The 13,667-nt window shown below is 37.0% G+C and overlaps 1 protein-coding gene across 3 annotated transcripts in view; it reads left to right on the top strand.

Moving 5' to 3' along the window:
• The window catches only part of CAAP1 (caspase activity and apoptosis inhibitor 1), a 64,354-nt gene that overhangs the window by 37,305 nt on the left and 13,382 nt on the right, over positions 1 to 13,667 (top strand). For all 3 annotated transcript variants that reach the window (XM_003939714.4, XM_074394948.1, XM_074394947.1), the window contains exon 5: positions 8,667 to 8,740. In XM_003939714.4, coding sequence (XP_003939763.3) covers positions 8,667 to 8,740 — 74 coding nt within the window. The remainder of the gene's footprint in view (positions 1 to 8,666; positions 8,741 to 13,667) is intronic.

Below are 13,667 nucleotides of genomic sequence, written 5' to 3'. Positions count from 1 at the left end.
TGCTGGGATTACAGGCTTGAGCCACCGTGCCCGGCCTTTTTTTTTTTTTTTTTTTTTTTTTGAGACAGAGTTTGGCTCTTGTTACCCAGGCTGGAGTGCAATGGCGCAATCTCGGCTCACCGCAGCCTCCGCCTCCTGGGTTCAAGCAATTCTCCTGCCTCAGCCTCCCGAGTATCTGGGACTCCAGGTGTGCGCCACCATGCCCAGCTAATTTTTGTGTTTTTAGTAGAGACGGGTTTTCACCATGTTGACCAGGATGGTCTCGATCTCTTGACCTTGTGATCCACCCGCCTCGGCCTCCCAAAGTGCTGGGATTACAGGCGTAAGCCACCGTGCCTGGCCACTTCTAAACCTTTTTTATGTTAAGGTCCTTTGGAAGTCTAATGAAGCCTATGGATTCTTTTTTAAAATGATGTTTGCTCTTTATTTAAAAAAAAATTTGTGGATTAAAATAGAATCAAAGGAAATTAATATTAAAATATTTTGCAATATGGTGATGTGCTTCTTATGAACATATTAATAAGTTCTAGGAGCAGTTCTAATAACTTCCATAATTTTAAAATATAGTAAGTATAAACTGTTTTGGATGTCTGCAACAACTATATTCTATGAAAATATGTATGATTTCTAATGGCGATAGAATCACAGATACACTAATACCTAAAGAAAATGGATTCTAAGCCGGGCGCGGTGGCTCAAGCCTGTAATCCCAGCACTTTGGGAGGCTGAGGCGGGTGGATCACGAGGTCAAGAGATCGAGACCATCCTGGTCAACATGGTGAAACCCCGTCTCTACTAAAAATACAAAACATTAGCTGGGCATGGTGGTGCGTGCCTGTGGTCCCAGCTACTCAGGAGGCTGAGGCAGGAGAATTGCCTGAACCCAGGAGGCGGAGGTTGCGGTGAGCCGAGATTGCACCATTGCACTCCAGCCTGGGTAACAAGAGTGAAACTCTGTCTCAAAAAAAAAAAAAAAAGAAAAAAAAAGAAAAGAAAATGGATTCTAGTGAAAATAAAGGTGTAATTTTCCCTCCGTCTGTGGTAGGCTAAAGAAAATCTCCCCACATAGTCACGTCTTAATCCCTAGAATCTGTGAATGTTAGTTTATATAGCAGAAGGGACTGCAGATACGAGTAAGTGGGATGTTGAGATGGGAAGGTTTTCCTGGATTGTTTTGGTGGGCTCTTTTTTTCTTTTTTTTTCTTTTTTTTGGAGACGGAGTTTCGCTCTTGTTACCCAGGCTGGAGTGCAATGGCGTGATCTCAGCTCACCGCAACCTCCTCCTCCTGGGCTCAGGCAATTCTGCTGCCTCAGCCTCCTGAGTAGCTGGGATTACAGGCACGCGCCACCACGCCCAGCTAGTTTTTTGTATTTTTAGTAGAGACGGGGTTTCACCATGTTGACCAGGATGGTCTCGATCTCTCGACCTCGTGATCCACCCGCCTCGGCCTCCCAAAGTGGTGGGATTACAGGCTTGAGCCACCGCGCCCGGCAAATTTTTTTTTTTTTTTTTTTTTTTTTTTTTTTTGTGACGGAGTTTCACCCTTGTTACCGAGGCTGGAGTGCAATGGTGCGATCTCGGCTCACCACAACCTCCACCTCCTGGGTTCAAGCAATTCTCCTGCCTCAGCCTCCCGAGCTGGGGTTACAGGCAGGCACCACCACACCCAGCTAATTTTTGTATTTTTAGTAGAGACGGGGTTTCACCATGTTGACCAGGATGGTCTCGATCTCTTGACCTCGTGATCCACCCACCTCGGCCTCCCAAAGTGCTGGGATTACAGGCTTGAGCCACCGCGCCCGGCTCTTTTTTTTGTTTGTTTGTTTGTTTTTTGAGACGGAGTTTCACTCTTGTTACCCAGGCTGGAGTGCAATGGCGCGATCTCGGCTCACCGCAACCTCCGCCTCCTGGCTTCAAACAATTCTCCTGCCTCAGCCTCCTGAGTAGCTGGGATTACAGGCACGCGCCACCATGCCCAGCTAATTTTTTGTATTTTTAGTAGAGACGGGGTTTCACCATGTTGACCAGGATGGTCTCGATCTCTCGACCTCGTGATCCACCTGCCTCGGCCTCCCAAAGTGCTGGGATTACAGGCTTGAGCCACCGCGCCCGGCCTAATTTTTTGTATTTTTAGTAGAGATGGGGTTTCACCTTGTTGACCAGGTTGGTCTCGATCTCTCGACCTTGTGATCCACCCACCTCGGCCTCCCAAAGTGCTGGGATTACAGGCTTGAGCCACCACGCCCGGCTTGGTGGGCTCTTATGCAGTCACTTGCATGTATCCTTACATGAGGAAAACAGAAGAATATTTGACATAATCTTTCAGAAGACTATATGATAGAAGCATAAGGCAGCAGAGTCAGAGATGTTAGCTTTGGAGATAGAAGAAAGGGCCTTATGGCCTGGGAAACAGTGTATTCTGCAGAGCAGCAATCCCCAACCTTTTTGGCACCAGGAACTGTTTTCATGGAAGAAAATATTTCCACCTGGGAGTATGGGGGGAGGAGGATATCAGGATGAAAGTGTTCCACCTCAGATTATCAGATATTATATTCTCATAAGGAGGATGCAACTTAGATCCCTGGCAGGCACAGTTCACAATAGGATTTGCACTCCTATGGGAAAATAATGCTGGGGTGGAACTCAGGCGATAACGCTCGCTTGCCCACCACCACTTACCTCCTACTGTATGGCCTGGTTCCTCACAGGCCGTGGATTGGTACCAATCTGTGCCCAGAGGAACCCTACTGTAGAGCATCTGGAGGGATTATGGCCCTGCTGATAACATTGATTTTGGGTCAGTGATAGTGATTTTGTACTTCTAGCCTTCAGAATTGGGAGAGCATAGATTTTTGTTGTTTTTAAGTCAGCAAGCTTGTGGTAGTTTATTACAAAATGCATGGGAAACAAATACACTAGGCAAGTTCACAAATTCCTGAATTCAATCCATACATCTGGTGGTAAGGAGGTGGAGAAGGTCTAAGAATCCAAGTTAAAGTCCATGCTTCAAAGGTAACCACTGTTAACCTTTTCTTGTGTATCCTTTGATTCAGAAATATTATACTAGAGTGAATATTTGTCCTTATGTATTATCTGTTACTTAACAACTTATTTATTTGAATTATAAATACATATATATATAATACAAAGATTTTAAAAGGATATAGTGAGAGTAAGTCTCTCCTTTTGCCATTCCCTGTTCTTTCTTCTGTAGGCAACCACAGTAAACCAGTTCTTGTGTATCCTCCCAGGGATATTTTATACATTTACATATATATGTATAAATTTTCTTCTCACACAAATGGTAGCATATTGTACAAACTATTCTGTGCCTTTTCCCATTTGTTTTTTCCATATAATAATCTTTCTCTTGGACTTTGTCCTATCCAGTACATATACTTATGCCTATTTACCGTTCCATTGTTTGGTATAACAGACCATAAACAGTCTCTCATTAGACATTTAAACATTTTATTAGTGGACTTTTAAAGTTATTTACTGGCTGCATGTGGTGGAACGCGCTTGTAATCTCAGTACTTTGGGAGGCTAAGGTGGGCAGATCACTTGAAGTCAGGACTTTGAGATGAGCCTGGCCAACATGGTGAAACCCTATCTCTACTAAAATTACAAAAATTAACTGGGTGTGGTGGTGTGCACCTATAATCCCAGCTACTAGGGAGGCTAAGGCAGGAGAATCACTTGGATCTGGGAGGCAGAGGTTGCAGTAAGCCAAGGTTGCGCCACTGCACTCCAGCCTGGGCGACAGAGTGAGACTCCATCTTATAAATAAATAAATAGGTAGGTAAGTAAAGTAAGTTATTTACTGTCTTTTGTTAGTACTATGAAATTTTCCTAGGCCTCCGTTTTCTCATCTGGAAAATAGAATCCTACCTCATAAGATTGTTACGATGATTAAATGAGAAAATGATTGAAAGTCTTTAGAACTAGTACTTGCCACATGGTAATGTGTAAAAAAATGTTACTGTGTTTGTTTTGGAATTTTTACTTGGAATCTGTAACAATGACGTTTCTAAAATTCTACTTTATACTGATGAGTATTGGGGATTTTCCCTCCATTCCTTTTATGCTACACAAACCTAAGGAAACCAATAAATTTGTTCTTGGTTTTTTTGTTTGTTTGTTTGTTTGAGATGGAGTTTCACTCTTGTTGCCCAGGCTGGAGTGCAATGCATGATCTTGGCTCACCTCACCCTCCTGGAACCTCCGCTTCCCGGGTTTAAGTGATTCTCCTGCCTCAGCCTTCCAAGTAGCTAGAATTATAGGCATGCGCCACCACACCTGGCTAATTTTGTATTTTTAGAAGGGACAGGTTTTCTCTATGTTGGATAGACTGATCTCGAACTCCAGACCTCAGGTGGTCTGTTTGCCTCGGCCTCCCAAAGTGCTAGGATTACAGGCATGAGCCACTGTGACCAGCCAAATTTGTTGTGATTTTTAATCTTTACTATTGCTTAAAAAAGTCATTGGTATGTGTCTATTTTTTTCATTTATTACAAAAATAATTTAGGAGAAATAAGATATTTTTGAATGTATAAAAGGATTTTTCTCACAATTGAGATCAATTTGTTATATTGACATTATTTTTTATAAAGTCAGTTCTCTTAGACACATATGAAGAGCTGACTGTGCTTTTGGTTTGGTAAAGGATCATAAAATGGTTATCTGGACAACACTTAATGTTCTTGTATTCTTTGTAAATTGCTATTAGGCTATAATATATAGAATGTTCTACATAACATAATAAGTTTATGCAAAATAACCATTTTTCAGAAAATTTTCACAGACAGTGTTACTAATCACTGGTAATATTGTGACCTAAAATGCTAGATAGCATTCCACATTTTAAAACCTGCATGTTTGCACCTTTAAATGTCTATACAAAGTGATCCAATGCTGATTTTTGAAACTGGAAAGGACATGAAAACATAGTAATACAGGGATAGAGCAAAGAGGAGATATACTCACCTTTTTGTTTCCCTTTAGTCACTTTAAACTAAACAGAGCCCCCTATTTAGGAAATTGCCTATTCATTAAATCTTGGAATTACAGGATGGGGGGACAGTTTATATACAATGAATTGTTAGAGAATCACGGGACAGAGGAAACACTGGGGTGTGGTAACTGATCCTTTGATTTATATTATTTGAGCAGAGGAAATGTGGAGATAAGGTTTCCTTCAGCAGGTATCGGGTTAAATTTTGCTATCTGAGGAAGGGGCTTGATGAGGGACACAATAGAGACGTGAACTGATTTATTTGCCGTTATTTCACATGTGGACAACTGGATTTTTGAAATCCACATTTAGAAATACATTTTTAACTTTTAGGAGTTCATATGTGTGGTTGTTCTTTATTATGTTCCACAGATCTCCCCCAGATCTGATTCAAAAAAAAAAAATTCATTGAACTGTAAGAAAGGATGGACAGTGGCTAGCATGTAGGGGTAAAATAAAAAATAAGTTGGGCTGATGTTGGTTTCAGAATTTAAGTCTCAGTGATAAGTATAGGGCTGTCTTGTGATTCAAGGTTAAGCTTGTAAATTAAGCTGCTTTAAAGGAATGTTGGAGGCAGAAGTGAGTTAGAAATGTAAAAATAGAGCTGGGTGAGGTGGCTCATACCTGTAATCTCAGCACTTTTGGAGGCTGAGGAGTTCAAGGACAGCTTGGCAACAAGGCAAAATGCCATCTTTACTTAAAAAATTAACCAGGCATGGTGGTGCACGTCTGTAGTCCTAGCTGCTTGGGAGCCTGAGGTAGGAAGACTGCTTGAGCGCACCACTGCACTGCAGCCTCCTGGAAGACAGGGTGACAACCTGTCTCTAAAAAAAAAAATTGGCTTTTTTTTTTTTTTTTTTAATTTAAACAGAAGCACAGAGATAATTGCAAAATTCTTAACCTAAACTGGCTTTGGCAGTGTGTCCCCACTCTTCTCGTTCTAGTTGTTTATAAAATTCTTCCTAGTTTTGAAGTGTTTGATAGAAATACTGAAATGTCATTTAAACATAAATTGGAGTGGTGCGTGCCTGTAATCCCAGCTACTTAGGAGGCTGAGGCAGGAGAATTGCCTGAGCCCAGGAGGCGGAGGTTGCAGTGAGCCGAGATCGCGCCATTGCAACTCCAGCCTGGGTAACAAGAGTGACTCCGTCTCATTTAAAAAAAAAAAAAAAAAAAAATACTGCTTCTGTTTTCCTAATTCTGACACCTAGTATGTCTTACCATCTGAGAGTAGACGAAGTTCTTATTTTCATAAAACTAGACATAAAAAGACAAGTGCACATAATTTTCTTACAATTTAAGACATTTCTTTTTTGTAAATATCTTGCCTTTTATGTCATTTGTTGGAGATCTTTAAATTGTATTAGAGAACTTTGTACCTATAGTTTGGTTGTAAAAGTACATCTTGTAAAAATTAGCTAGTATAGATTTAAAATTTTCAAACTATTGAAAACTTTCTGGGATTTTTTTTTTTTCCTTCAGGTAAAACTGACTTGAAAGCATCTAGCTTTTCACTTTTCTGCCACAGGATGGTGCACAATACTTACTGTCTGAAATCCTGTTTGGTGACTTCAACAGCCTAATGGAACCCAACCTAGAATATTGTAAAAGTTCACTTTGCACACTAAAATAAATTGCTTATGAGAGAAGTTAGTCCTTATAGAGGGGTCCAGTTTTTATTTAAAGGGGCTCTAAGTGGCTTTTATAGGAAAGGCAGTTACATTGCATTATTATCAATTAAAAAATTTGGAAATACTTTCAGATTTATTACAATGTTGTAATAATAAGAATAGTACAAGAAACATCCATATACCTTTATCTAGATTTACTTATTGACCTTCTATCCTATTTACATACTTCCTTTTGTATATGTATATTTTTTAAGGAAACATTTGAAGCTAAGTTACATACATCATGACACTCTTCTCTATATGTTACATTGTGTTTTTCCAGGGGATATTCTATTATGTAACCATAACAGTATCAACTTGAGTAAATTTAACGTTGATATAATTTTTTTATCCAGTCTCCTATCAGTATTTCAGTTTGTCTTTTGACTCAGTAATGCCCTTCACAACATTTTCCCTACCAGTTCAGCAGTCTCAGGTCATTTATAACATTTAATTGTCTTGGCTCTTTAGCAATCTTTTAACCTGGAATAGATCCACAGCTTTTATATTTTATAACAGTGACTTTCAACTTTCCTTAACAGAACATTACTCATTTCCATTTTGAGTTTGTCTGGTGATTCTTCATAATACAGGTTATATATTCTTGGCTAGAATATTATATAAATTATGTTGTATCCTCCTTAGAGTATTACATGTATCTATCCTCCTCTTATTAGTGGTGTTAGATTATATTTTGAAGTCTTTTTTTTTTTTGTCAGCTCAGATGTATATGTTTAGAAGAATAATTAAATGCAATTCTAGGATGTGTAAAAGCAAACATTTTCTCTAAAGGAAGATAGACTAATGCTCCCAGTAGGTAAAATGTAATTTGACTCGAAGATTTGAGGTAGCACGTTTTAACTTTAAGTTTTGCACAACTCTTAATGTAGTATACTGGCATTTAATCTGTCCCTGGATTGCCAAGGAGAATTGCTGATACCCTCCTTGGGACCTGCCAGTCATTGTGGTAAACAAATAAAATCTTAGTAGGTGACGTTAGACAAAAGTCTAACTGAGACATCTCAATTATAAATTTCAGATGTCATAATTAACAGCAAAGCCAAATAATGTTGAACTCTCTGAGTCTGGGCTTGTATTAGTGCAGTTTTAATACAAAACAAGCATCTAAATGCCAGATGTGCTGACTGGAAAGAATATTGTAAACTTCTGAAAGAAATGATCACAAGTCTTTTTTAATCCTTTGGTTTTTTGATGGATTTGTTGCTGTTAATGAATGGATACAATTTTGTGAGTAGGAAAATTTCCTAAATATTTCTAGTGTTATTAGCCTTAGAATGTGTATAAAAATTCTCAGAAGGTAATAGAGATACCTATTTTGAAGAAAATTGGTCACATGGCTCATTTGAATATTTATAATTTCTTGATCTTTTTGCTGAAAAGTATAATATTAATATTAAGATGGTATAATGCTAAGAAAGCACATTAGTTTGCAGCTTTGTTCTGGAACATAGTGAAACTTTTGTATGATCTTACATTTAATCCTTTTACTTTGATTACGTATGTATATTATGTATAAAATATGTATTTTCCATATACTGTAAACATCAAAGCATTTGAGGTATGAAATTAAATGAATATAAAGTAATTTGAATGCCAAAATGCTCATTAAATTTAACAGTTGAACTTGAAAAGTTATTGGATACTGCTGTGAGTTGTGACTTCTCCTATCAGCTATCCTGCAGAGTATGGAAGGGAGAAAAAATTACTTCCATGTTCCTTTCAGGTTTGCCCCTTGATTTTACAAATAAGTATACTGCTTAAATTGCTAGTAGTTTGTAGCTGCTGCTTCTGACACTTGTATACATGTTTCTGAGTTTTCATAGTACACTGAATGATACCCTGGGGTCTTAGAAGAATTCACCCTGTCTTCTCTAGTGCCTAACTTAATTCTAGGAACTTGGATAGTAAATTTTATGTGATTGAATATAGTTTTAAAGTTGATCTCATTTTTGTTTCCCAGGCAAGACATCGGTATAGATTCTACTTCATCCATGAGAGAGAACAAGCAACCTGAAGGTTTGGAATTAAAACAAGGTATGAATCAAGTACTGATTTATGATTATTGTATAAAATTTACCTGAAGAATAGAAGCATTTTACCAGTAGTAAATTTTCAATGTCTAACTCACCCTATTTTACAGATGGAGGAAGAGGGCAATTTATTTGGTCAAAAATCAAAAGTGTAAAGAATATATCCTTTACTTCATGATTCTTTTAGCTACTGGAGTGATTATGTTTTGTGATGTGTAGTTAGTTACAGATGCTACCAGGAAATGTTTTGTCATCTTGAATAGTTTTATTTCAGTAATTTATATATCCTCAGCTTTAAGACATTGGAGATACGTTAACTGGGTAGCTTTGGGTTGTATGTGGAAAAAAAAATCAGTAAGTTTTGTAAGATAACTTTTCCCCTGGAGGTATTTTTTCCTTGTTTACTTTCTTTCTTCCTTATTTATTGCTTTCTTGTTTGTGACATTACTAGCTAGCAGAAATAAAGTGGTAATTTTAATTTATTCAAGCCAAGTACATTAGTAGGGCTAATCTTTTAAATGTCTTTTTTGCTGCTTTTTATCTCTAGTAGGAAAAATTGAAAGTAAAGTAAGTTTTTATTAGTTACTCAAATGCCAGCTCACGTTTGTTTCTGATAAAATTAATTCAGAGCAGTAAGAATTTGTTGCAGCCAAGAAGATTTAAGTTATCTATTATGTAATCACCTAATCTTTGATGGCTTAGAATAGTTTCTCTAAAATATGAGTCAGATGAACTTACTTGGTAGAGAAAAGCAAGTCATTATTTAGGTAGAATTTTTTAAAAAACTGGTCTTTTATTAATGCTTAGTTTAAAAAGTGGAAAAACAGGTTAGATAATGAATTTAGTGATTTGTTCAGTTTATGTGTAGAGATAGCAAAATCTAGATTTTCTGTAATTCTCATTTATTTACTGTAGGGTTTATTAATATTTCTGATTGTTTTGAAAATTCCTACTGCTTTTCAAAAGTCCTGTTGTGATAACCTCATATCCAGCCAGACAAAATTACGTCTTTGTACTCTGACTACTTCTGAGAACCCCCCTAAACTCAGGTTCATAGTTTGGCATTATTTGTCATATATAAATACATGCTAAATACACATAATTTTTATATAATATAATCATAATCATATTACCTTATACCTCATATGATTAGATTACGCCTCATTTTTATAATTAGACTACACTGCTACTGTTTCTTCTTTGTTTCTGCTCTTTGTATCAAATGAATAGGCAGCATGGAGGGTATGCTATTAGATCATCTGAGGAAAAGAGAATGTTCTATAAAGGGGTAAGAAAAGCTAGAATGGGCTGGTTGATTTCCAGTTCCTAGGAAAAAAAAGGAGACCACAAGTTAGCCAGTGTTACCTTGTAAGAAAATGTTTGTCTGTTCTCATGTTCACACACTCAGAGTTCTTTAGAACTGTCTTCCTAGTGTCAACAGCCTGTTTTGCTTTGATTTCTTATGAGAACTTCAGTCATTTGAAAACCAGTCATGAAGGTGCAAAGAGGGAGAGAAGAAGACCTCCAATGAGCCAGATGTCGAAAGTCCAGGCCTTTTATGCTTAGGAGCCTGTACACTACACTTAGGTTCTCACAATGGTATGAGACATAAGATCAGAGTGCAGCAGTACCACTGTATGATACAGTTCATGCTCATGTTGTGCTAAATCTATAGGAAATAGTTAAATTAAGTTTTAACCTTTTTTTTTTTTTTTTTAAAGCAGGGAATTAAAGTTTTTTAGAAGAATGTCTACAAAATGTTAAAATATAAAATGTTTTATTGCATAATGGGTAAACATATTACCTAGAATATTTATTTATGGAGACCATCTTCCAGATAAATATTAGCATAGCTGAAATCTCAACCAGATAGTAATTAACTTGCTTGAAGTCACCAAACAAGCTGAGGTATATCAAGAAATAGAAATCCTGATGGGCTCAATAAAGATTATTCCCTTTTTTCTAAGTGCACTAATATTGTCTATTTGTAATGTGCATAACCTGCAAAATCTAATATCTCTAACTTTTCTTGCATAGCTAGCTACATTTGCTCACAGTGAGCTCAATAAAAGCAGAATATAAGTTCCTTGTGAATGCATTGTCATTTTAATGGCTTGGTCAATTGAGAAAATTCATTGAAGCTTATTTAGTACAGAAGTAACGTTTTGTTCAGTAGACCAAAATATAAAGCAACATTGAATTTTCTTTTTGCATATACCATTAATAGTATATAATACAAGTTATTTAAGTTACATTATCAGTATTTAGAGCATTTAAAATGCTGAAGCATTACTTGAATAATAAGTATTAATTATGAATTAAGTTAAAATTTGCATTTTCTTGTCTAGTACTGGTTTCATTCGTTTTTGTTGATAGAAAATATTTTTGAAACTGGCAGTGCTGAATATGAGTATCAGATTGTACACTAACTTCCACTGTCCTTTAATAATAGATATATAAAAGGAACTACCTTTACAGTGAAAATGTTATTTAAGTGTAAATATAATCTATAGGTTCAATGATTGGTACTATAGTAAAACAAACTCTTCCATTAGAAATTCTTTCTTTTTTTTGTTTTGACACATAGTTTCACTCTGTTGCCCAGGCTGGAGTGCAGTGGCTCAATTTCAGCTCGCTCCACCTCCCAGGTTCAAGCAGTTCTCCTGCCTCAGCCTCCCGGGTAGCTGGGATTACAGGTGTCTGCTACCACACCCAGCTAATTTTTGTATTATTAGTACAGATGGAATTTCACCATGTTGGCAAGGCTGGTCTCCCGACCTCAGGTGATCTTCCCACCTTGGCCTTGCAAAGTGCTAGGATTACAGGCATGAGCCACCATACCCAGCCAAAAATTATTTCTTAAATCTTTCATTTCAGTCAGAATGCAATTGTATAAGAAACATCAGTTAAGGCCGGGCGCGGTGGCTCAAGCCTGTAATCCCAGCACTTTGGGAGGCTGAGGCGGGTGGATCACGAGGTCAAGAGATCGAGACCAACATGGTCAACATGGTGAAACCCCGTCTCTACTAAAAATACAAAAAATTAGCTGGGCATGGTGGTGCGTGCCTGTAATCCCAGCTACTCAGGAGGCTGAGGCAGGAGAATTGCCTGAACCCAGGGGGCGGAGGTTGTGGTGAGCCGAGATCGTGCCATTGCACTCCAGCCTGGGTAACAAGAGCGAAACTCCGTCTCAAAAAAAAAAAAGAAACATCAGTTATAGTTTGTACTCATTAGCACAGCTGTAGCACATGTGTAGGTAACATGTACACGTGCAACCTCACAGGTGCAAATTTGAGATCTTATGTTAATTCCCTGGAGGATTTCGGAGATTGCTGCTTTTCAAATAATGATGGCTTATATGAATTTTCTAAATTGGTCATTTGTGCTATAGTTAAAAATAAAAACTGTTGAAGGTATTTAGTTTGTAGAAAATATTTTAAAATATCAAACAAATATCTGCTAATGTTGTTTATTCAAGACATTCAACTATAGTAAAATACTGGTATTTAAATTGTTGCTTTAAAGTTTACAATTGGAGAAGTATGTCGTTTTGTGAACTATTTTTCCTTTGTAAATTCAAAAATTACGTTCTTATGGTTTGCATTTTTTCTTGGAAGTTTTCATGAGAGAAATTTTAAAACTATACATGAGAAATATATAGCTTTGTTAAGTTAGATTGAAGAGTTGAGGTTTATAGTATTTTCTGTAAAATATTTGAAGGACTAGTAAATGGAAGCATGATTAGGTTTGTTCTAGACAAAATTTTTTCGTCTAATGCAGTGAAGTGCCTTTTAAGATACGTTTCTGATGCTGAATGTGTTCGGACACAAATAGCCACTTGGTGGTGCTGTTGTAGAGTATTCAAGCAATGGTTGGCTGTTTGGCCTTGTCTTGAAGTTCCTCTCTAGCTGTCAGATTTTGTTAAGACCATTGCCTAGTGCATTGTTTGTATTTAGGAAGAGTGATTAGTAACTGTTTTCCTAAATTGTTTAATTGAAGCAAAGTGAAACATACACTTTTTTTCTGTTATCTCTAATTTTTTTATTCTATTAAAAGAAAATATGTTTGATTTAGTCTTTGATCTGTTTAATGGTTTCTTAAAATATATTCATTTGAGTACAGTCATTAAAATAAATAATGTAATTACATGGTATATAAAATGACCAAAATCAGTTAAGATATTTACCACATCTTATTTTGAATACTTGTACATTAGCTGTCTCATGTGAGAATCTCTTCCTTAAAGATATGCAAGCACAAAATATGCACACAGAGTTTTGCTTTAAAGAGGCTCAAATCTTACTCCTCCCCCATTAAAAAAATTGTTAGCCAGGCTCATGCCCATAATCCCAGCATTTTAGGAGGCTGAGGAGGGGAGATCGCTTGAGGTCAAAGTTGCACGAGCCATGATTGCATCACAGCACTCCAGCCTGGGCATCAGAGCGAGACCTTGTCTCAAAAAAGAAAAAAATAGAACAACAACAACAACAAAAAAAAAAACACTGAAAATTGGCAAGGTTTTTTTTTTTTTTTTTTTGCATACGTATATGTCTTTTTTATCAAGATGCATACATATCCAAAAAGATTTCAGTATTTTGAGAGAAATGTTTATTTCTATGTGTCTTTAAGTACTCACTTTAAACATTCTATCCTGTGATGTAGATCATAGGATCCTAGATATACTTTTGAGACATCTACTTTGGAGGTCACATAGTGTAAACCTTCAGTTGTTACTGGGACATTGGTTGCTTTTTAGTCATTACATTCTTACCCAGTTTATTAGGGAAGGCACCTCTTTACCTGTGTGCTCCTACCACAGGAAAAGACAGTAAATACTAGGCTTGAATCCAGATTTTGTCACCAGTTTCTGAACTCTACACACACCACATCATAGTCTGATTTAATTCACAGTTTTGGCTGCCACATCATAT

Source organism: Saimiri boliviensis, chromosome 2 (genome assembly GCF_048565385.1).
Source record: "Saimiri boliviensis isolate mSaiBol1 chromosome 2, mSaiBol1.pri, whole genome shotgun sequence".
NCBI classification, from domain to species: domain Eukaryota; kingdom Metazoa; phylum Chordata; class Mammalia; order Primates; family Cebidae; genus Saimiri; species Saimiri boliviensis.
Note: the sequence above shows the minus strand (reverse complement) of the source record. Positions and strands in the feature narration are given on the sequence as shown.